The sequence below is a fragment of the Atractosteus spatula genome, chromosome 20 (genome assembly GCF_055471065.1).
Source record: "Atractosteus spatula isolate fAtrSpa1 chromosome 20, fAtrSpa1.hap1, whole genome shotgun sequence".
NCBI classification, from domain to species: Eukaryota; Metazoa; Chordata; class Actinopteri; order Semionotiformes; family Lepisosteidae; genus Atractosteus; species Atractosteus spatula.
Window position 1 is genome coordinate 12,875,369 of NC_142725.1, and position 26,512 is coordinate 12,901,880.

Consider the following 26,512-nt stretch of genomic DNA (forward strand, 5'->3'; position numbering starts at 1 on the left):
GAAAAGTTATTGTGTCTGCATATCTGCTAGAACATTGTAGAATCTGCACATTTATTTAAAAAGAACATTTGACATCAAAAACTATTGGAAAACATTTTGGTGTGTACCCCAATAAGCAAATAAAATTGCTTCTTCTGTTTTTAAACCAAAACCTTAATCCTTTATGTGAAATAATGCTGATGCTTTTTGAAGGGATTTAGAGGGATTTTAAGATTTTAAATGATTGAATTTAGCAAGTTCAGTTTTTTTGTAGCGTTTGTAGATAATGATAAATCATAACAATGGATATAGTAATGTAAAATGTACAATTTACAGCATAAACCCTAATATTTTAAACTAGAAATAATATAGTGAAAACATACAATTGAAGCAGTTCTTGGAACAGTGTTCCTTTCCATTGGCTTTTCCAGTGTGTATCCCAGATTTATAGAGTATCTCTTTTAAAGCACATGTACAGTAAATGTGCTTGTTGAAGAACGAGCTACTTCAGTCCATTTCGTATTATTTGGCTTGCTGGACAAGAAAAGGGGGCATTTCTTGTTTTTGCAGACGGTGTGTCGTCTCTGCCAAACCCTTCAGTCTGTAATGTTTGCAAGCAGACCTGAAATAAAAAAAAAACCTGATTGCAAGGACGATTTCGAAGTGAACGCTAGAAAAACTTAATTGTGAGGCAACAATCAGGCTTGTCCGTTAAGAGGTTGATGACTGTGGAACTCGGATTTAAAATCGGTATGTTTGACTTTTTCGCCCCCCCCCCATGAACTCTGGTATGTCTGTTGCTCACAGCACGTGGTCTTGTGAGTAATCCAGTGATTTCACAAATGGCTGGCCTAGAACTCAAGTTGTTCCTCAGCCCTCCTTCAAGGTACTTTATACAGCTTTTGTTCTAAAGCTTATTCGGCTTGTGCTATACAAGTCAAAATCCAGTCACTATGCATGAGTCCTCCTGGCTTCAGGTGAATGGGTGGTGGGAGTCTGTCCATTGGCCTGGCTTAAAGTGTCAACTCTTTGCGGCTTGAAGCCTCCACTCCATTCTTCTGCTTCCCTGGCCAGTAGTAATCCTTGCTCTTCAGTGCAGGCTCCTCCGACAGAATATTGAGCGCTCGGTTGTCCAGAATCTTGTTGCGGTTGTCGACCAGCTTCTCCTGGTCGTCGTCGGTGGTGCAGGATAGCTCGTTTCTTTAGGAAGAGGCAAGGAAGAAAATTAGAGCAGCAGTGTGGAACAGCTGTCAAGGGTTGGCTTGTTTGAAACTTGTTCTTCTCATTTAAAAATGGTAGACCATTTGGTAGATCAAAAGATTGGCACAACCAGCTAAGCAGATGCCATTAATACTACACGGAGTCGGTGGTAAAGGCCTTGCCTGTGCTGTGCCTCGTTGGCCATGGTGCTGTCCTCATAGATTTTCAGCATGGTCTCTGTCCGGTCATCTTTAAGTTCCTTGGGCTCCTTTAGTCTAGTAGAGCAGGGAGAAAATGGTATTTTCAGTGGCTTTCATTGAAATCATAACCTTGCAGTCTGTGATCCTAGCTATAGCTGAAAGATGACTCACATCCCTCATATTTCTCATGTCATAAGTATGAGGCAGGAACCGGTAGCAGTTACCGTACATATCTACTGTATACTCAAGAGACATAGGATGAAGAACTTTCTTTACAGTGGAAGCCACTTACATAGTGTGTGATCTTTGTAAAGAGGGTTGTGTTTTACAGCTTGCATAAGATCTCCTCAATCATCAGCTTTCTTTGCTGATGAAATGCCTCTGTGCCAAGAATTCATTCATTTACATAAGTTAAACGAAGCGGAGCTTTAGCTTTGTGGCTGATCTGTAACAATTAAATTATAGAATGTCTCTGCAGTGCACAGTGTGAATTACCGTTTCAGAAAATGAGTCACGCCCTCAAGAGACACTGCAACCAAGAGTGGTTGACCTTGTCAGTTGAGCTCTGTCAATAGCCAAAACGTTCATATTGTTTCTTTGTAAGACAGGGGTCTTGTATATTCAACGTTTGTCCCTTTAAACCTACCTATGGTCATTTAAGAATCGGATAATCTGCTGCTAACAATATAAACTGAAGTGCTTTTCAGTCACGTAAGTCCCTTAAGCAGAGTTTATTACTTCTAAATCCAGAAACCTATTTAACACACATCAGTCAGTTTCCCCATTTAGCTTTATATGCATTTATATATTTAGTTGTCCATTTATGTTCACCAGTAAATGAATTAGATGTCTCGCAAACTGGTATTCTACAGAATGGAAATGCATGAGTGTACAATGATCAGCATGATTAGAAGTTTCTCCAGACCTGGTGTGGAAACCAGTCTGCGTCAGGACAGAGAGAGGCAATACCTGGGCTCGAGCCGCTCCTTCACCTTGGCAATGGAGCGGATGTACGGGCCGATCTGCTTGGCGATGGTTGTCAGGTAGGAGTTCTCCTGTTTCAGCTGCAGCAAGTCATGTAACTGTGCTGTAAAGCACGGGGTACACAGCTCATGTCAACACAAAGACAAGCAGGCTTCTTTAAAAGAGAAAAGCCTTCCACGGTGAGAATACCAGTGCATCATGCTTTTACCTTCATAGATCTCTTGCTCATTTGCAACCCTCTGAAAGGTTTCCTCCCATATCTGTGAGAGAAGCACAAATCAGTAACATCATGCCTCTGGCTCTGTTCCTGGGTTGCTCTTTCGTTAACTGATGTGCATCTAATGATGAAAGATGGGAACAGAGACTTTGTACTGGGCTTATTGGCAAAAAAAAACAGATACTTATCCCATGGCAGATGCTGTGAAATCTCAGAAGAAGAGCTTTCTTATGCCATATTATCTCCTTACTGTATATAGTGCATTATACACATACCTTGCATTCGCACCTTTTAACACAATACAACTGTTATTAGGACTCCAAAGAGCCCTTGAATACATTTAGAACTTACACACGAAGAAATACTCCTTGGAAACACCCCTGGCCTTGCCCCAGACATACCTCCTCAAACATGGCCCTCATCATCTCCACAGAGGAGTACTCGGAGGCGATCTGCACATCCATCTCCAGCGATTTCTCCAGGATCTCCCCCATGGTGTCGGTCTTGATGAGGGAGTGGTGCTTGGTGAGGTCTCTGTGCATCTCCTGCACTTGATCCTTCAGCTTCTGGATATCAGTCTGCAGAGTCTTGGTGAAGAAGCATACACTTGTAGATCAGTATTTCCAATATGTCTCTTGTCCCTGTCCTTCAGCTTTATCAGTGATGGTAACCAAGTGACTACCTAGGCGCTTCTGGGAATTCTTTGTTTAACCATAAAAATGTTTGCCTTGCTTTCTGTTTTCCAGATGGTACCAATCTAATATTCCACAAATTAAGCAAAGAAAGAACCCTTCGGCAAATAGCAGTTTTAGATCTAGGTCGCAGCGTGGAGCAGGGATTAAGGTTCTGGATTTGTAACCAGAAGGTTGTGGGTTCACGTTCCAGGTAAGATGTTGTTCATTTGATCAAAGTACACAAATGTAAGTTGCTATGGATAAAATCTTCAGCCAAATAAATAATATTAACAATATTACTGATAATTTTTTTCACTGATTTGTTGTTGGGTCAAAATTGTGATTTGATTGTGAGTTGTGTTTAAGAGAAAAGAAAAACATTTTCACAAACATGACACAAATTGAGTCATGCCTAAAAAGAACTGAAAATAGTTTTTTCTATTTTCCATAGTACTGTGGTTCTACTTAGAGGTGGTTAGTTAACTCTGAACGCTGTCAGACCGGTGTCACTTCAGACAAACTGCCCGGTAAAACACAGTTAATCTACATTCTCAGTTTTTCAAAGTTATGAGCAAGAAGCAAGAGGATGCCACCCCTTTTCACGCACGACTAAGCAGAACTGATGAGAAACTGCTCTCAAACCTACATCTTAACGTGCAATTGCTTCGAGCTTCAAGTCCCACAGTGCACACAGGAGAGGTGGCATTGAATGGAGTAAAGATGCAGCTCTTACTGACTGCATGCTCACTGCCGTGGGGCAGCTGCTGCTGGGAAAGCCTGGCAGCCTCACGCCTACCCTCCTGTCTGGGCAGAGACTGGTTGATGCCAATCACAGTCAGCCAGTAAGGCCTGATGTCCATTAATGCCCTTGCTCTGTGCACAAGTAAGTGTAAGGAAGTAAATACAAGTAAAAAGATGTGCAGATCTGTTAAATATCTTTTCCAGCTGACCTGGATTGGTTGCAGGTGGCAGAGATGCGCTGATGAGGAGGGTGAGGAAGACTCGGGGACACTTACCCGGTACATGTTCTCGTAGTTGCGACAGTGCTCGGTGAAGGGCGACTCCCCTCCCTCAGCCAGCAGGACCTTGGTGCTGATGTAGCGGTGGGAGGTGGGCTTCCGTACCACCGAGGATGTCAGGGCCATGTCGCTGGAGGAGGGGGAGTGACAGGGGACAGACAGGGAGGACTGCAGCCTGCGGAGCAGACAGGAGGACAGGCTCACGCCATTCTATTTCAAGAATTGTGATTGCAGTCTTTCTTTAGGGGAGCGTGTAAGAAAAACGTCTTGTGTTTAATTTATTAAACGGCTCTGGGGTTCGATTCTGGCCTCAGACTTCTGTGGGCATTTGCTGTTTGCACGGTTACTGGAAATGCCCTCTTTCTCCATGGCCCCGGGGTGAACTGTCCCATCTGTGGAGCTGTCACATGCTCTGAGTCCCACCTCTCACTCTGTACTTCCATAACATGTAACAGCAAGGTCACAGCGACTCACATTCTCTTGGCTTGCCCTGACCCTTCCGTGAGGATGAGCAGCTATTTCATGTTGGATGGGTGATCAAATTATATTCCCGAATCTGTTTAACCTCCCTGATATTATCAACAGTATTGAAACCACTGAAGCTGGGCAGATGTGAGCCTGATCAGTGCCTGGTTGGGAGACCTCCTGGGAAAGCTACAGTATGGCTGCTGCTGGAAGAGGTGTTAGTGGGGCCAGTAGGGTGGTGCTCACCCTGTGGTCTGTGTGGGTCCTCATGCCCCAGTATAGTGACGGGGACACTATACTGTAAAGATGGCGCCATCCTTCTGATGAGACATAAAACTGAGGTCCTGACTCTCCGTGTTCATTAACTATCCCAGGGTATTTCTTGAAAGGAGTAGGGGTGTTAAACAGCATCCTGGCAAAATTTCCCCCTGGCGTTTAACAATCATGGCCTCCTAATATTCCCCATCTAATGTATGAACTGGCTTCATCACTATGTTCTCCTCCCCACCGATAGCTGGTGTGTGGTGGGTGTACTGGTTCACTATGGCTTCTGTCGCATCATCCATGTGGGGCTGCACACTGGTGGTGGTGGAGGGGATCCCCATTACCTGTAAAGCACTTTGTGTGGAGTGTCCAGAAAAGTGCTATATAGTTTAAGGTTATTATTATTATAATAAGGATTTTATTATAAAAATACTATTTTTATAATAATTATTATTATAAAAACCTTTTTAACCATTTGTGTTCCCTAGCTCACCTGTTGTAAAATTACTGCACCTTGTAGTCCTCAGTCACTAAACCTGTAATCTAACAATTACAGCAGCTTTATTGAGCGATGAGGCCGGGCAGTTCTGTTTAGAAATGCCATCGCTGCCTTTTCCTTGCACAGTGTGACACAATCCAGCCTCCCTACATTCCACAGGTAATTTACACTCTGTGCTGCATGAGAAAGCAGAGACACTTCATCATCTACATGCCAAGTGCTGAATCTGGCATAATCCATTCCTAGACTCCATAACAGATTATCAAAATTACTGTTCCCATTGATTTTATCGAAATATTGTTCCAGCCAGTTCCTCACTACTAAGTTTTTTACTGTTGCTCTGACTACTCATACTTTTCTCCCTCCTTTCTAGCTCCCCAGCGAGGCTCTGCAGGCGCTGTGCATGTTGAACTATTTACTCTGGACTAGTAAAACAAAGGTAATAGACCCAGAAAAGCAGAATCCTTAGCCAGTGACATGTGGTCATGTACAGCGTGCACTGTATTAACCCACTTCCTACTGGATTAATGTTGACAAGAAACAGACTCATCAGTTTATCAATGCATGACACCACAAAGAGTGATAATAGTGAGACTACTGCCGACTGTTTTATTATATACTGTATAAGCACCAGACGAGGGACTGCATAAAGAGAGAACTGGAAAATGAGAAGGCGTACAAGGATCTTTTAGCATAGCAGTCACTAGAAGGCAGTTCACTAAGAAGCATGCTGACAGGAGTTAATATACAAGCACAGGTTTTTCATGTTGGTTCAAGAGGAGACACATGGCTCCTGGGGTCTGGCACCAGGCTAGGCTAGCACTTCACTGACTTAAACAGCTGACAGCTTATGGCAGTGGGCTGGTGAATAAGCAGCCAGCCACCCAGCTCCTGTGATATTCCAGTAAATAAGAAGAGACTCGTGGTTTTACCTTGGCTGAGATGCAGACTCGCAGAGAAGGAGAAAGGCAGTACTCCTGTTCCCTGTCGCCCGCTGGGAGAGCAGTCACCTGTGAGGCTGTGCTCTGCAGCCAGATAATCAGCCCTTCCAGCATCAGAGCCCGTGACTGCACCCCCTGCCCTTTCTAACGCATTTTGTTCTCCCTGAGCCCACTTGCCACCCTGCGGCTGATTCCAATTTAAGACATCGGCGAAGAGCGTGACATCAGAGGCATGGAAAAAAAAAGCACCCTCCCCACTGCTACCTCTGCTCTTTGTGACTGGGGGGCTGAGTCCTGGAGAGTTCTGTGAAATTCTGATAAAAATAGTCCCCGGCCTACCAGAGAGGCCCCCCCCTCCCCCTCCCCCCCACCGCCCCTGACATTTTTCCAGCCAACGTGGTTACGGTAGGGGGGGAGACAGGGTAGAAAGAAACAGGGGTGATTGATGTGGAAAATCAGCCAGGGACGTGCATCACCTTGGCCCTGACCGAGAGGCAGAGTCGGGCATCAGGGGCTTCGGCTGGGGGATTGGTTAAATGCTTCTGAATTATTCTTCCTCTCAGTAAAGGCATAAACAATATGAGAATGCACGTGCGGACAGAAGGGAGGTTCTTCTGCCTCACAAACTGCACTAAGTGGCCGGCTACTGCTGTCCCCTGTGCTCTCCCAGCTGAGACATGCTGAAAGAATGCTGTGCGAATCCTCGTTCACTCTGTCATATGGGCACCTCAAGTACTGGACTGGAACTAGAGGTCATGTGGATCAGGAGCCTCATGCAGAGCCAAGGGAAGTGGGACTGAACTCCAGAGCTGGGTTTTGAGGCAGTCAAGTTCCTGAACCCTGGTGAGTTTTTTAAAAAGTGTGATCATGCGATGAGGCCTCCATGGCCAGGCTGCCACCTCTCCTTCTCAGTGGGCCAGGATGCCTGGCCTTGGCGAAGCCCCTGGAGGCATGGAAAGTGATTGCCATGTGCTCCAGGAGTGCTGCAGCACGAATAAGGAAAAGCAGCAACCTTCCACACAGCTTTCAGGCCAATACAAGTTGACCTTGCCAGAACCAAAACACTTCACAAATAAACAGGACATTTCCAGAGGTCATTTCCCTACTCATCGTCCTCTTGATCCGTGCTCGTTCTTGTCATAGGCTGCCTGTCAGTCACTCCCTCCCTGCCACTCGCTGTTCATATTCCCGTTGCCTTGTCGCCACAGCTCTGGCATGCGATCTTGACAAACTCGGCTAACAGCACTGAAGGATGGAATAGCTGCTGCAACACTGAAAGCACCAGAGCTGCCGTTTCCTAGAATTCGGGCTTCCAATCAGCTGGGCCAGCTGTTATCCCTGGTACCTCTGGCACAACACTTTGCAGAGTGGACAAGCACTTGCTAAAACAGGAGCTCAGGCACCAGGCTCGGTCAGCTGGTGAGCAATTTCAGGAACGCTTTCTGGAGGTGCGGGGAAAGATCATGATCCTTTTAAGGCCTTCAGTTAAAAACACCCAAAAAAGAGGACCCTGGAGAAAGGCAAACACTGGTGCCAAAGGCAATATTTCTAAGTAGCAATGTTTAAAATAGCCCCCTCAACAAATTATTATATTGAAGTGCTGCTAAAAATCAAAGCACTTTTGTTTCTCAGATTTGTACTGCTGAGTGTTTTCACATGCATTATGGCAGTTTTAGCAAATGCAGAAATAATCACTCCACCTGCTTTTACAGCAGTTTCCTGTTTGATTTGTGTCTACTGTTCACGGAAAAATATTGTGTCTGTATTTATGGCACATTGACAGAGGCAACAGTAGGTGCTCTGGAACTGGAACCACAGTATAAATCAGACCAATGGCAACTTTGTGATGGATTTTTTGTTCTCTTGTGCATGTTTTCTAGTTTTCAAGTTGGCCTGATAGTGATTTGTCAGTGATCACTGATCAGTTAATTTGTTGTTCCTTTGTATATATTGCACAAGTGCTGTCTGATCAATTTGTCAATTCATTGTGGTTCAATATGGAGGACAGCAGGATTGTTGTATTACAGTATACTTCAGAGGTGGGATCTGTGGTGCTTCTATGGTTTTCCAAAGCAACTCTGCTCCAACTGAATCTTAATTGTTTCAGTGATAATCCCCCTTGTGAAAATCATTTTTTCATGAGGGAAAGGTTTCCATAGAGAACGGGGACATTTCTATAGAAATCTTTAGGTTATCTTAGTAAAGACAGGAGCAAGATCAGTGAAACAATTAAGTATCAATTAAGAAAATCATGTAGTGCTTGCATTCAAATTTCTGAAATGATCTGCTGAGGTTTCCTATCCTCTTACAGACCCTATCCACTCTCTCTGTATTCCATATAAAGGGAATCCTGGGAATGAGAGACTCACAGTCCGTTGCTGTTGGCCATTCCAGACACTCCTCCCCCGCTGGTGACGGACACAGAGCGCCGCTGGTTGAGCATCAGCAGCGGCTCCAAGCAGCGAGCGAATTCTGAGCGGTACTCCGTGTTGATCTGAGGTGGCGAGACAGACACCAGGAAGGGGGATCAGTGAGTTCCAGGAGCATTCCGGACTGCCATCAGCGGTCAGGAAGAGCCAGCACTTTCCCTGGACACAGAGTGACCCTCCCAGCCAGAAGGAAGGCTCAACAGGTTGCAGGCAGCTGTACTATGTGTTTAATGGGGCAGTGCGTCTTTGACTCCTGGGCATTCCCTGCACAAGAGCTCCTGAAGTGTCAATGCAGACGACACGGTAAGTCCACAGTAAGTACATCATGGTGGACCACCCAGAGCACAAATCACTGTACACAGGCAGGACGTGTCTGAACCTGCTGCCCCGTCCTGTTAATAATGACCACGTCAGCCCGATAGACATGATACAGAAAATGTCCCAGCATTCCACAAACAACACAAGAAACATAAGGGGGAATTACAGGTGGATCCTTTTTTCCACATGTGCAATGAAAGCTTTAAGTTATCTGTCCCTGTGTCCAATGCTGACACTCGTACAGTACGTCACCTAAGATGATAAGGTGGAAAGATTTGGTGCAAGCAAACAAGAAGCCCTGGAAATCAAATATGGATACACCATTCCTTCTGTAATTTAGGTTAATTTGCATGATAAATTAGTAGATTTGTAGTAATCTGGGAGCTGCTCATAGGTCAGAATAAAGTATTCTAGGTTGTGTACTGTACAGAAAGGACATGGACACTGGCTCGGTGAACGTACTGTAGACATTGACAAGTGACTTGAAGGTGCCTCTCACCTTGCTGCTCTGAGCCGGCCTCAGCCTGTGGGGCAGCTTCACTATCTTCTTCAGCCTCTCCATCAGTTGCTGTGGCAGACAGAAAAGGGCAGAAGACATTATTAGAGACCAGCAGAAGGAAGAGGCGATCAAAGCAACAATGCCATCCAAGATGTGATTACAAAATCTAGTGATCGGTTTTGAGACGTTTAACCATGGAGCAGCAACTTACATAGCCCAGGTCCAGGAACTCAAACTTGTTGGCAGAACTGAGGAAGGCAGAGCAGGTGACCAGGTGGACCTGACAGGACGGAGGAACAGCGGAACAGAGGAAGCCATCAACACAACATTTCAACATTAAGTGACATTAATCTGCTATTGATGATGGATTCGAAAGTCTCATACTTTACCTCGAGAGTACATAACACATTGTGGTCTTTAACTGGGCTGGCTCTTACCTGCAGAGTAGGCAGGAGGGCGGCCAGATGAGCCAGCTGTTCCTTGAAAGCTTTCTCTTTCTCCTCGTGCTGGCTGTCAACACAGAGACAAGCTGACCATCAACAGACTTTTGCGCACACAGTTCGACTGAGAACATGCCGAATTGTATTTGTGCAGCTCTTTATCCAGCTGTGAATCAGATCAGGACAGATGCACATATTTTACGGAAAGTATTTCTCACTTGAATGAAGTGTGTTTGCTTTCTTGTGTTTTCAGAATCCCAGAGTCCCGCAGTGCACACAGGAGAGGTGGCATTGAATGGAGGAATGACGCAGCTCTCACTGACAACACTGCATGCTCACAGTTACCCAGCAAGCCATGGTGCTGCTGCTGGGTAAGCTGAAGTGTAGCCTGGCAGGCTCATGCCTTGCTGTCTGGGCAGAGATTGATCGATGCCAATCACATGTCAGCTGCTAAGGCCTGATTCCCAATTAATGTCCCTGTTCTGTGTAAAAGTAAGCGTACTGAAGTAAATACAAGTAAAAAAGATGTTGGCAAGGCATGCAGGACATGCAGATCAGTTAAATATCTTTTTTCACCAATTTCCTGCCTAGAACAGGACCTGTCTGTCTCCATGTGTAGCATGGTTCACACAGAAAAAGCAACCCTGTGAGCTCATAATGTGTGTGCGTGATGATTTCGATTTCCAGGAAGACACATTTCTGGGCCATTTCCAGGCACAGACTGGAGTGAAATATGGACTAGAGCACTGTAATCTCATAAAGGAGCCTCTTTGAAGCGTAATGTGATACACTCTCACATACACATCAAGCTCCCAGCTAAAGCATCAGATAGACTGCAGTAACAACGTGGTTTACTATAGCAGGCCTGTACATTAGCAAATATCGCTTGCTGGCTGGAGAGCAGAGATGTAGATGGGCTGAAAGTTAAAAGCCTCACATACTTGATCTGCAGCTCTGTGTGTGTGTGTGCTAAAGTTGGGTTTTAAAGTGCATTGTATTCATTGTAGTCTAATTTAAAATGCATCACAGCTATGTTATGCTGCACGTTCCATTTGTATGCATCTGTGCTGCACCTATACTGTCTCCAATACCGTATTGTCTGAGCTGGTAAGGGAGACAAGGAGGAAAAGAGCAGTGCAGTTCAATCAGAATGCAGCCGCAAGAACAAGCTCCTATCTTTAGAATGGCCTGCCAGTTAAAAAGCTTTGCGTTTACCTTTGGGCAGCCTTCAGGAGTATCTTCTTCCGTTCTGCCAGTTTCTCCTTCAAATAAGAAATGAAAAAAGGAATTATTACAAGTTCTGTTGTGTTTCTCTCTTGTGAGTGTGGCCTTATGACATGCCTTTAAATGGGTGTATTCCTTGCCTGGGATAGAGCTGTTCTTTAAATAAAACGCTCCTCCCAGCCCTATTTCACAATTTATTGATCCTCCCCAAAGTAAACTCTTATGTGTTTGATGAAACATTTCGGAGTGTGAACATAGTCCTGTGATTTCTTGTATACACAGTACTGCCTCTAAAATATTGAAAGTAATGATGCTGTCAGTGATGATTTTATTCTTGCAGACATAAAATAATACACTTGGTTATTTGTTTCATATGTGAACATGGACATCCCGAGTATTACTCAGCAGCTTTTTAGCTTTGCAAAGGAGAGTTAGGGAATCCGAGCTCAACTCAGTGGAAACATGATCTAGGGAGAACCCTAGTGGTTGTTGCACAGAATAGCATGCATCAGTCTTCAAAATAAAGGGCAGGTCATTAGCAGGTCTAGTCTGTTAGATTAATATGGTTGCAATTATAATCCTCCTCTTAGTCTAGTGTGGTCTTCTTCAGAAGGCATTTCATGCTGTTTTTTCAACTGTTTTTCAAAAACTGCTCTTTTTTGGAGTTTTATCTTTCTGTGGCTGGTGATACTATAATTTTTTAATATATTATGAATTAAGGCAGGTATAGAACTTTAATGTAGTTAAAGCTCTATAACTGCAGTTGTCACCCATTGTTTTCATTTCCAACAGTGTCATACAGGAAGTGGCCTGTACTTGTAACCCAGCCAGTGAAGAGCACTATTTTCCTGATCATATGCAAAATAACTCATATACATGTACACAGTATAGACCTTTTTCTTGTATGTCTATGCATGGTTAATTTTTAAATGAATAATAATATTATAATAATACATTTATTTAATGTAGCACATTTCATTACAGTGAATCTCACTGTGCTGCACATAAAAATAGAAATCAAGGAACTTAACAACTAAGAAGGAAATTGGGAAATTAACATATAAGACTATTACATCTAGTCTGTTAATGGTAGTGAAGCATTGCAATACTTCTTAGAAATAATAGTAAACAGTATTTAATCCCCCTGTTGTACACAGTTTCACAGCCACGTTTAACAGGCTAGACAAACTCTGGTATTGACATCTTGCTTGCTGTTGTTCTCTTCTAATCTGTGTTAATACACTACAGTTTATTCATATAAGCTACCTTGACAAAGACATGTGTTTCGTGACATTCAAGACATGTGACAAGAAGTAACGGATGAGACACAAACACCTCAGCATGAAGCAGGGCTCAAGGTACCGTTAGATGCTCCTGCAGAGGATGAGTATTTGCACGACAGGGGCAGTGTGGCTGAATGTGTTCTCTCACACTGCTCCAAACCATGTGTCTCTATGTGAAGGTTGTGCAGAGCTGTAGGTGCCAGGCTGTAAGCTTCTGGACTCAGACGCTGAGCGCGGTGGTACCTGCATGCTGCTGAAGAGGGTACTGATGGCGCTCTCCTCCTCATCCACATTGGCCCTCACCTCCCCAATCATGGCCTTCAGCAGGACAATGGCCTCTCGTGCTGACGTCTGCAGCTCTTTCACTGCCTGCAGGTGCAATTCACAAGATACTCTCACGTTAGTGCGGCTGCACTGCCTCCCTGCTTCTTTTAGGACCGCTGTCTGTCTGTTGCTGCTGACTTCCAGCATCCTTCATGGCACAGTGCTGTCAGAGCAAGTCAGTTGGGTCTGTGTGTAATTTTGTGTCTGCACAAGCTCATCTACCTGCTGAACTGGGGTCTCTCATTATCCCTGCCTGAAGCTGAACTGAAGGGAATTAGGAGGGTGTGATGCTGTCTGAATTTCTACTTACAACTGTCTGTTTTTAGGTGATTTACTCCTTAAATCTCTCAGGAAGAATGTTTTGAACGTTTTTATGAGATTTGTTTCTCTCAAAAAAAGAGAAATCACTTACTTTTGATGATTGCAAGAGAGATTGTTTAGAAAAAAATATTGGAATTCTCTGTCTTCTTTTATCTTAGTTAACCTTAACCGGTAAACCTTGCACTTTCTCAGGGCGTTTTCTACAAAAAAATTAAAATTCTTAAAAATCTAGGTTGTCTATAACTATGAAACACTGTACAGATGAAGACCTACTCTCATCCTGCAGCTCAGTGTTATGACTTTTTTTCACTTTAACATTATGTTGACAAATTTCAGATTTGGTCCCTTTTCAAATGATAAAGTGCTGTTTTGCAGCCGTAGCACACATCTTACCAGGACGGCCTGATCCAATTTTTCACAGCCTTGCATATACGCCGTCTCAATATCAATGCAGTGTGCTCTGCTCTCCCTGTGAGACAGGACAGTCACAGACAACATGGGGATCAATGCACTGTGCATCACCAGGAGAAGGCAGCCATAAAAATGTTTACCATGCTAAATTCACCCATTCTCACTGTTTTTCCCCAACATCTGCAGTTTAGTTTGCTTGGACACAGGTTTCCCACATTTTGAACCTTGCAGTCTTTAGTCATAGAGTTTTCTGCACTCAAATTGTACAGTACAACTGCTACAGTTGAATTGTAGGGCCGCCAACTTTGTTCTGCAAGTCAGCTTTAACACGATCTGTCAGGGTCATCTGACCGGCTTCTCATTAGATACCTCAGTACATTGTGTTAGGAGTTTCTGGGCTGAGTGGCACATTTTTAACTTGTTATAAGATTTTGCCAATCCGGTTTTCACAACCTGTACTCACACTTGCATGTCTCTGAAACAGTTGATGCACAGCATGGACTTTTTCTCTGTGGAGAACATGATATAGGGCTCCTCGTGAAGGGCTGCAGGCAGACAGAAGGGGGCAGTGTCATCCCACCACATCCTTTTAAAACCCCACACTGATCCAAGCACAGTCGCAGTGTTCCCTGGCCCATAGTATAGTTTACACAATATGTTAGAGCCACGGCAGAAAGGCTGAACATCAGAACATAAAGGATTCAGACAAGAGCAGGGCCTTCATTCTCTCTTTCATCTCGTGTTTGCAATTAGTAAAATTGTATTGCAGATAATGCAGATGCTGATGGTGCTCCAAGGTAGTTCTGTAATGTACTGTACCTCTCCTTTTTAAACTGGAACATAATTTATCCGGCCTGTTCTTCTATCGTCTTTACAATAACTCCATTAAGTACAGCACTTGAACATGTTCCACTGGGTCCACTTGTTGTGTTTCTTATTCTTTAGGCCCTCTTTATTGCAGTCCCTCAATCTAGTGCCATCCAAAGCTTTTTGCAGCATTGCTCAATTGTTCGAATACTTGTGCTTTTTGTTCATGGGGAGAAAAGGAAACTCACAGCACTTCTTATGGGCTTCCTTGGTGCGCTTGGCCAGGGACACGATCTCATGGCGGGAGAACATCTTGGCCTTGTGTGTGACCTCCCTGCAGGCGCTACACAGGGGCTGGTTACAAGTGTTGCAATAATACATTGCATCCACATCCTGCCAGGAACAGAATGCACAGAACTCAATAGCCCTTTATTCACAGCAATCAGCGGCGCACTACACCACTCACAGAATGCAATCAGTTAAAAGCCTGAATTTCTAAAAAAGGACAGCTGAACTGTAGTGTTATTAAACCTGGCTGAGAAACCCCAAGTAGTGTATATAGGTTATTTCCTGTGTTTGTATCAAGTTACTAACAAGTAACTTACTAGTACCTGTTTCTTGCACTCAAAGTCACAGTTGGCACACTGGACAGTCTCCTCACAGTCTGCTGAATTGTCCACCAGGAACCTGAGCAGACGGTCTTCAGGGGGCAACCCGTTGATCCCTTTCACAATCGACTGCTGTCTGAAAGGTGCACACAGAGAGATGGGCACTCAGACAGGCAGAGACGCAGAGAAAGACACTGTTATGGGTGAACAGTCACAGATTTGAATGCAGTGCTAGTCGGCCTGCTTATTGCTGGATTAGGTTTGTGTGTTGCAAGTTCCAAGTTAAAGCCACTTCAGAGGCTACAAATAGTTTTGTTTATGCAATTAATCTTTAGGATTCTGGTTCGAAAATGCTTTAACAATGTGTGTTAGATTGCAAATTTTCAAAGGGATTGTTAATCAGTGCGCTGAGCATGCTAGTAACCAGAAGAGGGCACCAGGTGCCCATTATCCACTCAGTCCCACGATGTCTTTGATGTTGTATTATTAGCACTCAGCAGTATCTCAGAGTTCAGTGAAGCAACAAGGGGGATGTAGTTATAAGAGAGCATAAACAAAGAGTATTTATAGATGTATTTATATATATCTAGATGAAATAAAACAACTATTCACTGTGCTGTCTGCACTCTTTTGGATACCTACTCTGTAAAATGTTTTATTCTTGGGAATAGATATTGCTGCCAAGGCCACACTGTAATGTTGCAAAACAGAATTAGTAAGAATGTCCATATACAGTAAGAAAGGACAGACCCTGCTTTTGTGCTTTTAAACTCAACTGTAAACCAAAACAAAGCATTGGGCTGTTTATTTCATGTAAACACTGAGGTGTACTGTACCTGTAATTGAGAATGGGAAGGGTAAAAGATTACTGCAACTAGAAGTTCTCCCACACTTAGATTTAGATTTTAGCATCTTTCATTTAGCAAGTGCACTGTGATGCATCACATCCTAACAAACATCTCAATGCATCTTCAACGCTTCCAGACTGATCTTTGTGCTGACTCAGCATTGTAAAATGCATGTTTGGGAGTTCAATGCTGGTCTTAGATCTGCCACTGGTTTGGATTATGAAATGATACCCAGAGTCTGCTGCAGCTGTTTATCTATTGTCAAAACAAAAGCCTCTCTCCTTCCCTTCCATGTTTAACTTACTCTGTGTTCATAGCAACTGGTGCTATTGTCTCCCAGAAATAGCAGTGCTCTAAATTCCTAGATTACACAGGTCCTGGTCTGGGAGACAACAGCGATCAAAATAGCAGCAGCCTGTTACTCTACCTCTGCTAAGAATAACACAGAACAACAGTTCCCTATACTCACCAGGGATTGTTATAGCTATGGGGAGGTGAGCCTTATTAGTCAGAATTTTAGCAAACTTACTTTCTTTTAGCCTTACTGTACCAGAGATCGGCTCCAAGTGCTGTCTCATTTTCAGCTGGGAGAGAAAAGGCATGTTTGGTGCTGAGAGCTAATATCTTATGACACAAGACCCGCCAATAGCAGAATTGTCTTCTATATGGAGCCATAAAAAGATATGGTGCCACACAAACACGCACACACTTGACTCTGAAAGACGGCTTGTTAACAGTGCAAGATGGTTACAAACTGAACGCAGTCCCTGGGAGAGAGAGATTGAGAAACTCTCCTCAGCAAAAGCAATGTCAGCAACCACCGCAAGAGTCCAAATGAAACGAAACAAAAACAGCAAGCCCATTGCTGGAAAACCTTCTACAGAGCATTATTGCTTCCCAGTATTGAGAGGGCATTGATATAACTTCACAGATACAGTAACTTGCAGTCTTTTCTCCCCCCACCCTCCAAGTTAATAATACATTTTGCCAATTTCTTCTTTAGCCCCTGTTTTACCAGAGCTCTCTGCCCTTTACTACATATACTAATGCTTGAAATCTCTGAAGTTTTGCTTCATGACAAATCAGCCATTGACCCCCCTCCCCCAAAGCCCCAGCAGTGCACAGCAGAAAACAGTGCAGAGAAAAGCACAACAGTCCTGCCACCTCGGTCTTGCACAAAGCCCGTGCTCTCTGAAAGCTCAGCAAAGGAAGAAGAGAATGAGCGCGCCTACATGTACTCGTCTATTTCTCCCAGGAGCATGCTGGAGAGGCAAAAGCGATTATTCCCACGGGTTCTCTCCTTCTCTAGTCCGTCACCTGGCCAGGATAGACACTGCACCAGCCAGTCACCATGTTAGCAGAGCAGCCGGGAATGGGAAGAATCTGGGAGAATCATCAGCACAAAGGAAGTAGCCACAGTCACTTACAAGACCTGAGCACTCTGGGCTCCCTGTGACTCTGAGCATCAGAAAGCAGCAACCAAAGCAGTACAAATATAGACTGAGAAGGAAGGCACGGTGGCACCTAAAGCTGGGGGTCACCCAGCGGGGATAGTGTTACAGCAGGGCTGGGGAACGGGGAGGAGGGAGACACCGGGGATGGCTGGCAAGGGGTTTGGGGGGGCGTCATAAAGGTCTGAGTTGCAGCATGGTGATGCCTGTCATCAGAATAAAAGATGATTCCCCCTCCAGCCCAGATGTCTAACTGGATAGAATGTAGTCACCCCACAAAAATAGAACAGAGGCCACAGAAAAGCTGAATTATGAAATATTATTACGGACCCTGCTCAGGGCGTGTCAAGGTAGGGACCTGTTACGTTCAACATCAATCACCGGTGACTTTCAAATACTTGGCAAATACTGTAAGTGGCATTTTAATGCACCCAGTGGCTTAGCGGATAAATGCATTGGAGAAAATAACCTGCAGTGTCCCATGTCTGCACTGATGCCAAATGCCACAGGAGAGCTCTCCTGTATAATCAATGCTCAGTCCTGGATGTTGAAATATTTCCTCCTGTGTGTCCTGTTCTATTTTTTGTTTATAAAAAAAGTCGGGGGAGCAAACAAACCACAATAATGCCAGCAGCAGAACCCGCATCACTGCATTTCTTTGTATGCTTTTTTGTTTCAGTCAAGGTTTGGGCAAAATCCCTTCGACTTCACACCATAATGTTATGCCACTTGGGCAAATGCCAACTTGCTAGTAGAACATTTTCCATTAAGTCTACAGATCACTTCCACTGCCACCTTCTGGATCAGCTTTAATTTAATTCATGATAAATGATAATCACAGACTTCAGCAGTATTAAATTAAGAGCTGTGGTCCTAACTCAGAGCCTTGAGGTACTCCACTAATTGTCACTGAAGCATCCATCCTCAATCTGTACTTATATATTAACCAGTTCTTAGTCTGAAAGCAAGCGAAATGTTAAAATCTAGGAATTAAATGGCTTTTGGATATTTAACTATATCATGCTATATGCTGTTTGTATCCATTACGGCTGTTATAATGTCAAAGACATCAAGTTAAACAAGTCCTGCAGTACCTTTTGTTTTGCCAACATGTTGACCATATCGACCTTTTGCCTTACAGATAATCAATCCACTTGTATGTAGAAGTACAACATATTTGTCTGGAATTTTTTTGGTGTAAATTTAGAATTGCCAATTATCTTTTATATCCTCCCAGTTTGCAAAAGCCAGATGTATTTTTCCCCCATCTGTTCCATCTTCAAGCCAATCACCTTTCACAGGTCATAGGTAATACTGTCCACTACCAGAGGTTCAGTGCCAACTGATGAGAGACACGCCCCTCATCAACAGAACTGCACAAGCGCCCGGGAAGATGCAAGCATTGCACTGTTGCTGAGAGCACTGCTAACTAACAGCCAACTGCGCCCACCTCATGGAGAACCCCAGTCCCATCCAGGTAGCGACATAGCCCAGACTCGAACCCGTGATCACAGAGCTCAGCCTGTGCTTCAGTGAGTGCCTTTACCAGTTGAGTCATTAAAGAATCCCCTGTTTTGTATGGATGTTTCCTTCATCAGTGGACACTTTCCCCTTGTTTTGAGTGACTGTTGAAAGAGTTTTGTCAGTGGTCTATGGGTAACATTTCATTTCCTTAAGTGGTATAATATTATTAGGCTCTGCTGATTTCCTAATCTTAATTATTTCTGTTGCAGGAACACTTCTGCTTCTTCTGCTGTGTGAATACTGTTGAATATGAACAATGTTTGCTGAGGTATGTTACCAAGTTTCCCCTTCTGCAATCTCCAAAATTGCCATTTTTCTCATACATCAGCCATTTCTCTTTTGTTGTCCAAAGGTTCCCCACTGCTGTTGAGACACTCAACTTCATCTTATTATTAAGAGTGTATCATGGTATACATAAGCTAATATACGTAAGCTATGTAAGCTTATTGGGAGAGCTTACATAGTTGACACAAAAAAACAAATCCCATCTGTATTTGGAGATCCATGTACAGTAGATATTAGTTCTTTTCACACTGATTAGTGTGAGGCAGGCCAATACAAAACACAGAAGATGCACAGTTACAATGTTGATTATTTATCTTTCTCCAATCCCTCTTAATAAGCTCAGATCACCAGATCTCTGTATCCTTCCATACTTGTTTCCAGACCATCTTTTAAACCCAGATAAACCTTGATTCCAACTGCATACACTTGGGCTTAATTATTAGACTGTCAGCAACCATATTGGTTCTTTTGAGGTCCATGTAATAGACAAAATGGTTCCCTCCCATGGAGGTCTCCCAGGACTCTAACAGTGAGCCTTTCAATTCTGGGATCTATGCTCCCTCACAAACCTCTTATACAATATTCTCTGATGTTTTTCACAGCTTTTCAAACATCCTTTTGCACTTGTGCTTGCAGTTTACTGTGTTTCTTTAACTGGGTGTTATTCTTTTTTGATCTTCTTCCTCCACATGTGTTCCAAATTAATTGTTCTGATTTATTAAGCCAGTTGGCCACTACTTTCTAGTCTTTGACTTACTAACTCTTGGTATTTATCTGTTCTGTGATTTAAGCAGAACATGTTTGAAATGTTGCAATCAGTTTTCTGCTAATATAACCCCTGATTGTTAATACTCTTGGGGTTTAAGCACAGGCACTTCCTTACCTGGCTCTTCAATGTTTGGCCTTTACCCTGGTCTTCTCTTTTTGACTCTACTCCCAATGCACCTCCCTTGAAGATCTTCTTTGGATTCTACCCCTTCCACTTCAATTTAAATACTTTTTAATTGCTAGTAGATAGTAGATCTTTGCCACAAGTCAACTGATACCCATCTTGTTTAGATGTATACAGTATATGGTTCTATGGATGATATATAGAGTCTGTACAGATGATCTTTGCAGCACAAAGGCTGACAGCGACTGAGAAAGCTCCATGTGCTGAATAAGTAACAATACCTGCCTAATCTCTGGACAGGTAGCCACCTCCACCTGCACCTCTGTGAAGACAACATACTGCTGTTGACTCAGGATCGCAGATGCATACAGTCTTTTCTTCTTCTGGTGGCACTTGAACTGATTTAATGCTGACTGGTGTCTGAACATCAGTGTCTGTGGGGGCCCTGATGGTGCTGCCTTGAGTTTTCAGGTCTTGACTGTTTGTTTACAGGTCCTGGTGTGGAGCATACTTGCATGGCATTGTAATCCTGGGTGGGATGGTAAGCATATGTCTTGCATTCACAACTTGGGACCCCAGGAATGCAAGAACCAAAAGAAATACACAGTGGAGCTGTGTGGATCAACATCAGTCACTGACATCCAGGTGGGGCCATTTTGTCCTCTCAGTGGAGATCACTCAGTGAGAACACTTCCCTCTTCTCTCTGTCTTTTCAAGAACCACCGACATCCTGCCCCAGCTGGTATTTTGTGTTATACACCACAAAGCCATTGCTTTTAAAATGGCAGAGACTGAGCATTTTGAGGCCAACTATGGTACACTGTTCATGTGCTCTTAATGTCACAGGGCACAGTGGCATGGGGCTTTGGGGGCTGCAGCCCGTCCTCTAACAAGCGAAGAAAGGGAGAGCACTGTGAAGACAGCTTTGATTACAGTGAGCTTGGGGTCAGTGTGTTCAGTGGCAAGGTGCTGGATGCCTGTGTGTGTTTATTGTCAGCTTGGCTACAAGCTGGCCTTATCATCGCAGCGTGCTCCAAGCCCAGCACATTCCACAGTCGCTAAAAGAAGAACAGAATTCACTCTGCAGCTGTTCCCACCTCTCAGGTTAGCATGAATACCCCGTCCTGCTGGATTTCTCTTAGCTGCCTGTTAGAGGGGCCACTCAGCTCTTTGTTGCAGAGCCGTGACAACGAGGGGAGAGGTTATTAAAATAAATCAGCCTCTGGTATAAATTTTGAAAAGAAAGGCATTAATTTAACGAAGTCTGATTTAAACATTGATCCCATGAAGGTTAACTAAGGGCTGGCCAATATTATGTTATCCAATGGGCCTTGGCCAGGAGTTGCTGTCCCTTTCACTGGAGTCCGGAGTGTCACGTCAAGGAACAGGCAAAGCAAAGGCCACATGCTTGTCCCTAAAGGGTGAGGGTGAGGGCCCACCCACCCACAACCACAATGAAACAACGAGGAGTGTAACTGAAGAACATGCACCTGCCATCACGGGTTGCTGGTGTACATGTGTAACAGTATGTCATAAAGTGGTGGGGTAGTGTGGTGGCCCCTTGGCTAGGGATCTGTGCCTGTGGCTGGAGGGTTGCCGGTTCATATCCCGCAGCCGGCAGAGGAATCCTACTCCGTTGGGCCCCTGAGCAAGGCCCTTAACCCCAGCTGCTCCAGGGGTCCCGTATAAATGGCTACGCTCTGACCCCAAGCTTCTCTCTGTCTGTGTCTCATGGAGAGCAAGCTGGGGTATGTGAAAAGACAAATGCAAGAAATTGTATATGGCCAATAAAGTGATCTGATCTTATCTTAAAGGAAATGCAACAAGGAGCTGTTTTTCTGAGACGTCTGGAATACGCTGTATTGCAGAAAAGGATGATGATTTGGAATTAGAAGCCTGCTTGCCTGCTGTTTTGTGTCAGTGAGCTGAAGGCTTAGTTGTGAATTATGAGTTACTGAAAAGAAGCATCAGCTGGAGCATTCAGGACCAGATAGAGAAAGCATGTCTTTGCTCAGAAGATTGTGAGAGTCTAGGACCAGTTACCCAGCCAAGAGCTGAAGCTGATGCTGAGGGATACTTTCAGAAAAGGCTTGATGGAATCCTTGAATCAATAATCATGAATAATCAAGCTTACACAAATGGATGATTTGTATCCTTTCTTCAAAACTACACTGTGCACTTTACAGTCACTGATTAATTCAAGTGTGTTTTTGTATTTTTTAGGTCTTTACTTTGGGTTTTATGATATTGATACAGTAGGTTCAGAAGTATTAGACATTCTGCACTGCTCTGTTTTTCGCTCAGTGTCTTTCCTTTTTCACCCCTTCCATTTTTAATTATATTTATATTTCATTTTATGTCTTTATGCAGAACAATTCTGTGGTGGTCTTCTACTGAAACGTAACCATTTTGTTCAAGCTAATTGTTGATAAATCTGTTTTTTACAGTACAAAAAGTAGTCATTCTAGGTTTGTGGATGTGTACAATGTGTAACAAATGATGTTAATGACAAGGAGCACCTAAGATGGAGTCAAGTAGATTTGATTGGCAAATGTTATTACGACACTTCATTTTGGCTGTTCATGTAGAGTTTGCCTTCAGATTCTGATCCATTTTAATTAAAGAGGATGAATTAAAAAATAAAAATGACAGGAGTGCCTGGAAGAAACCCACGTGAACACAGGGAGAACTCGCAAACTCCACACACATAGCACCCCAGGTCTGGAATTAAATCCATGCTCACTTTGCTGCCCTAATAAACTAAGCCGTATCAATAGTTTTAAAGTGGTTCTAATAGTGAAAGTGATTAGGTAAGCTTTGATTAGGTTGCCGGTGCTCGAACACACATATATTGGAAATCCTGATTGTGTCCAAGATGTCTAATACTTTTTTATGTTCTTCTCCCTTTATTGAAAAACAGATGCACTTTTTAAGCCTGTTTGAATCCTCTGTTGATTGACATGAGGCTCCCAGGAAAGAGCAGAGTGTGTGAGGGGGGTGTTTGTATTGGGGAGGGCAGGTCCAGGGATTCATAAAGATGTCTGGGGGGGGAAACATGACCTGTTCACTTTCATCAGATCACATGCCGGTCATGTCTGTGTGTTTACAGAGCTGCGGGTGTAACCACTAGAGAGCTCCGGGTGCTGATGTCCTGCATCACTCAGACTGTGGTGTGTACTGACCTCCCAGCTCATCTGACTGGAGGAACAGTGTGCTCCCCCCTCCTTACAGTACCTCTTTTTATAATCTGAGGCTAGCTACCTGGTAGTGAATGACAAGCAATTAACACAAAGTGTTAATTTCACCAAAAATAACAATATAGCCACAATGCATTGTTTCCAAGTCATAAAAAGCTAGAAATACTCAATATGACAGAGAATGATTTTCTTTATGCAAAACTATTGTACACAAAACAGTGATCTATCTAAGCAACAGCTTGAATCCTAGCTACATTGTCCCATCACTCCTATCTTGGAGACCCTGCACTAGTTTCCTTTTATATTTTACAGACAGTATCATAGCCCTCCAGTACCTATTTAATATGTTATCTGTTTATTCACACAAAACCTTTGCTCAGATCATTTATCATTTATTGCTCTTGCTTGTCTGCAATCTGTGGGTGATGAGGTTTTCTATTGCGTTTGCCCATAGATTTTGAACACCCTACAAAAGAAATCAGGACTCCTTGAGTGCTTTTAAATCCAGCCTAAAATCCTACCTGTTCAGACAGACTGTTTTAATGATTACCATCTGCTTATCTTATTTAGCTTCTTAATATTCTTAACTTCATATTTAAAAATACGCTTTTAACGTATGCAAAACACTTTGAGAAGAATGCATCCATAAGAGATAACAGGTAAAGTAGTTATTTTTATTGTACTTAGTCCCCGTAGCCGAGTTTTGGGTAGTGAAGATGCAGTTACAGGGTCTTACCTGCAGAGGGGGCAGGTGAGGCGGCTGTCTATAGCCCGGCCCCGCAGGCAGCTGGCGCAGAACGTGTGGTAACAGTCCAGCAGACAGGGCTGCTCGTACTGTTCGTGGCAAAGGTGGCACACGAGAGGGTGGCAGTTGGCGCTGTCCAGATCGTAGAGGTTATCCAAAGGGGTAAAAATTCCTCCGGACATCTAAAAAGAAATGAGATGAGGAAACCTGACAACATTCTCTAAAACAACTCTCCGAGAGTCAACATTGTAACACATCTGTATCGGAATTATTGCATCAAGACTTATTTGGGCTGCGTATCACTTAGCTGTTTTTAATTTAATGTAAAAAATTGTACAATGTTATTATCACCTATCTTTAATTTATCTAGCTTTGTAATGTTAAGTCTTGCATGACAGTATTTTCAGTCTCACAATGTTTTTTTTTTTTAATTTAATGTTTGTAGGTGGTATACTATGTTTATAAGAGAAGAAAATAAATATATTTAAAAGAATAAAAGAAAAGAAAGATATTTAGTTTTATAGTATCTTTTCTGAAGTTGTTAAGTTTAACAAGGCAAAACTATTCAGGCTTCACCAAAAATACACCATTGAATGGTGAAAAGGTCTGTTTTTAAATGAGCTGTGTCAACGTCAACCTGTTGGAATGATCTTATTGTATTGCATTCTGGGATATGATGAGATTTCATCTCAAGCCAAACACTAGTGGTGTTATTTATTGAAATGTGTCAGATATCAGGATCAGGGTAGTTCTGTTAATAGTATATGATTATCTACAGTATTGTACACTGACGTGTTTGCTACACGAGGATCCATTCAGAGACAGATGACTGCCTCAAAACATAAGAAAAAAAACAGGACAACTTTTGCTTTCTCAGCAGCACAACATATCCAGCAATCAAATCATCCTTGAAGGTTCCTTCTCCCAAAACATCAATCATCCCTCATTTGCCTCCCCCTTTATGCCCTCCCCCCCAAACAAAATCATTCTTAAGGAGCATCGAAGACAGCACCCAGGCAGGGTCACCAGCCACTACATGATTTTGAAGACTGTGTCTTTTTCAGCCAGATTTTATAACTAAAACGCTGAATGGGTGGCAGTGCTGGTCACTTACCTTGCTGTTGTCCTATCTGCTGGACCAGGCTGGAATGACAGAAATGTGGGAGCTCTTGGAGTGTGGCTGGATGGAATACTGGCGCTGACGTCAAGCAGCTACCAGCTCCCAGCAGTCCTTGCAGCAGGCGGTGGGGGTAGGGTAGTGGTGGTGCCTGAAGTTCAACAAGCAGCTATGGATGACAAAAGGGACACCAGATACTGCTGCTCTGTCGGCCGGGGGACAAAAATAATTCTCCCCCGTAATCCTTTCCACCCCCTCGTACAATAACCCTGGTGGTTAGATTGCCAACTCCTTTCCTCTGACCCCTACAGAAATGGCGTGTGCTCTTCATAGCTTGCTGCCTTCCTGTGGGTTACAAGTTTATTTTCTATCTAAATCAAAACAACCCATGTTTTCTGCTGCCCAGTGTTTTGTGCCCCAGTAAGCCTTTGTGTAGCTTGTGCATTGAATATTGCATATGAGGGCCAAGCAAGCTGGTCTCTGTATGCTGCGTTCATGTAATACAGGATCTGACTGCAAAGCACACAGGTTGCATGTAAAGTAGTGTCTCACCCTAATTTGTGTAAAAATGTATATGGATTATAATCACATTTCAGTAGAATTAAACAGATTTTACTCGTATAGATTTTTGCTAAATTATTTAAATACATTGAAAGATATCCACTATAAGGCAGAATGACAGTAACTTTAGTTTACTACTTCTGCTTCTTCAATCATGATTCTTCCCATTCTCCTTTATTGTTAACCTTCAGTTAACAATAAAAGTATTAGTTATTAATAATTAGTTATCAGTTATTTCTTCATTAAAAACACTTTAATCACAAGAAATATACAGTGCTAGGGTTTAAAAGGAATATACCACTTAGCTAATGATTCTGAAGTAACTCATATTCTGTCTTGAGAAGTGCTTTCTTTAATGAGAGGTATAGAGCTCTTAATGTAGTTCAGGTGGGTAGCTGCGTCAGCATGCGTAGGCTGCAAAGGAACAAGTAACAGGTTTATTCCATGCTGAAAAAAAGAAGAAAGAAAACACAACGTTTCGGCTGTGGAGCCTTCTTCAGGTGTGAGAAAGACAAGGCAGTAGGCACAGGTACAGTAAGGAAAGGTCCCGGTACATTACCTTTGCTTACTGCCTTGTCTTTCTCACACCTGAAGAAGGCTCCACGGCTGAAATGTTGTGTTTTCTGAGCTCTTAATGCTGTTAACTTCTGAGTGATGTCATCATTATATTTACCCATCATTATCTTTGACAGCATGCTGTCAAGGGTCACCCCAAGATAAACAGGTTTAGCACGACGATTGGATTGTATGCCATTCCTGTTGACAGTTTTGTTGATTCCTCAGTGT

The 26,512-nt window shown here is 43.3% G+C and overlaps 1 protein-coding gene across 2 annotated transcripts; it reads right to left on the reverse strand.

Moving 5' to 3' along the window:
- Window positions 1–31: 31 nt before the first annotated feature.
- On the reverse strand, window positions 32–25,209 carry rnf207b (ring finger protein 207b). Of its 2 annotated transcripts, XM_088937977.1 has the most exons (18): window positions 25,163–25,209; window positions 24,040–24,230; window positions 15,110–15,242; window positions 14,747–14,891; window positions 14,155–14,236; window positions 13,674–13,749; window positions 12,879–13,004; window positions 11,344–11,390; window positions 10,126–10,198; window positions 9,900–9,968; window positions 9,689–9,757; window positions 8,812–8,936; window positions 4,271–4,448; window positions 2,982–3,167; window positions 2,572–2,623; window positions 2,349–2,466; window positions 1,362–1,454; window positions 32–1,179 (listed from the first exon to the last, which is right to left on the reverse strand). In XM_088937977.1, the coding sequence occupies exons 2-18, from the start codon at window positions 24,228–24,230 to the stop codon at window positions 993–995; spliced, it is 1,950 nt and encodes a 649-aa protein (XP_088794103.1). In that variant the 5' UTR covers window positions 25,163–25,209; the 3' UTR covers window positions 32–992. The 2 variants fall into 2 exon arrangements, with proteins under 2 accessions (XP_088794103.1, XP_088794104.1); XM_088937978.1 differs by lacking the exons at window positions 13,674–13,749; window positions 14,155–14,236; window positions 14,747–14,891 and having other exon boundaries at window positions 25,163–25,199.
- Between the last annotated feature and the right edge of the window lie 1,303 nt (window positions 25,210–26,512).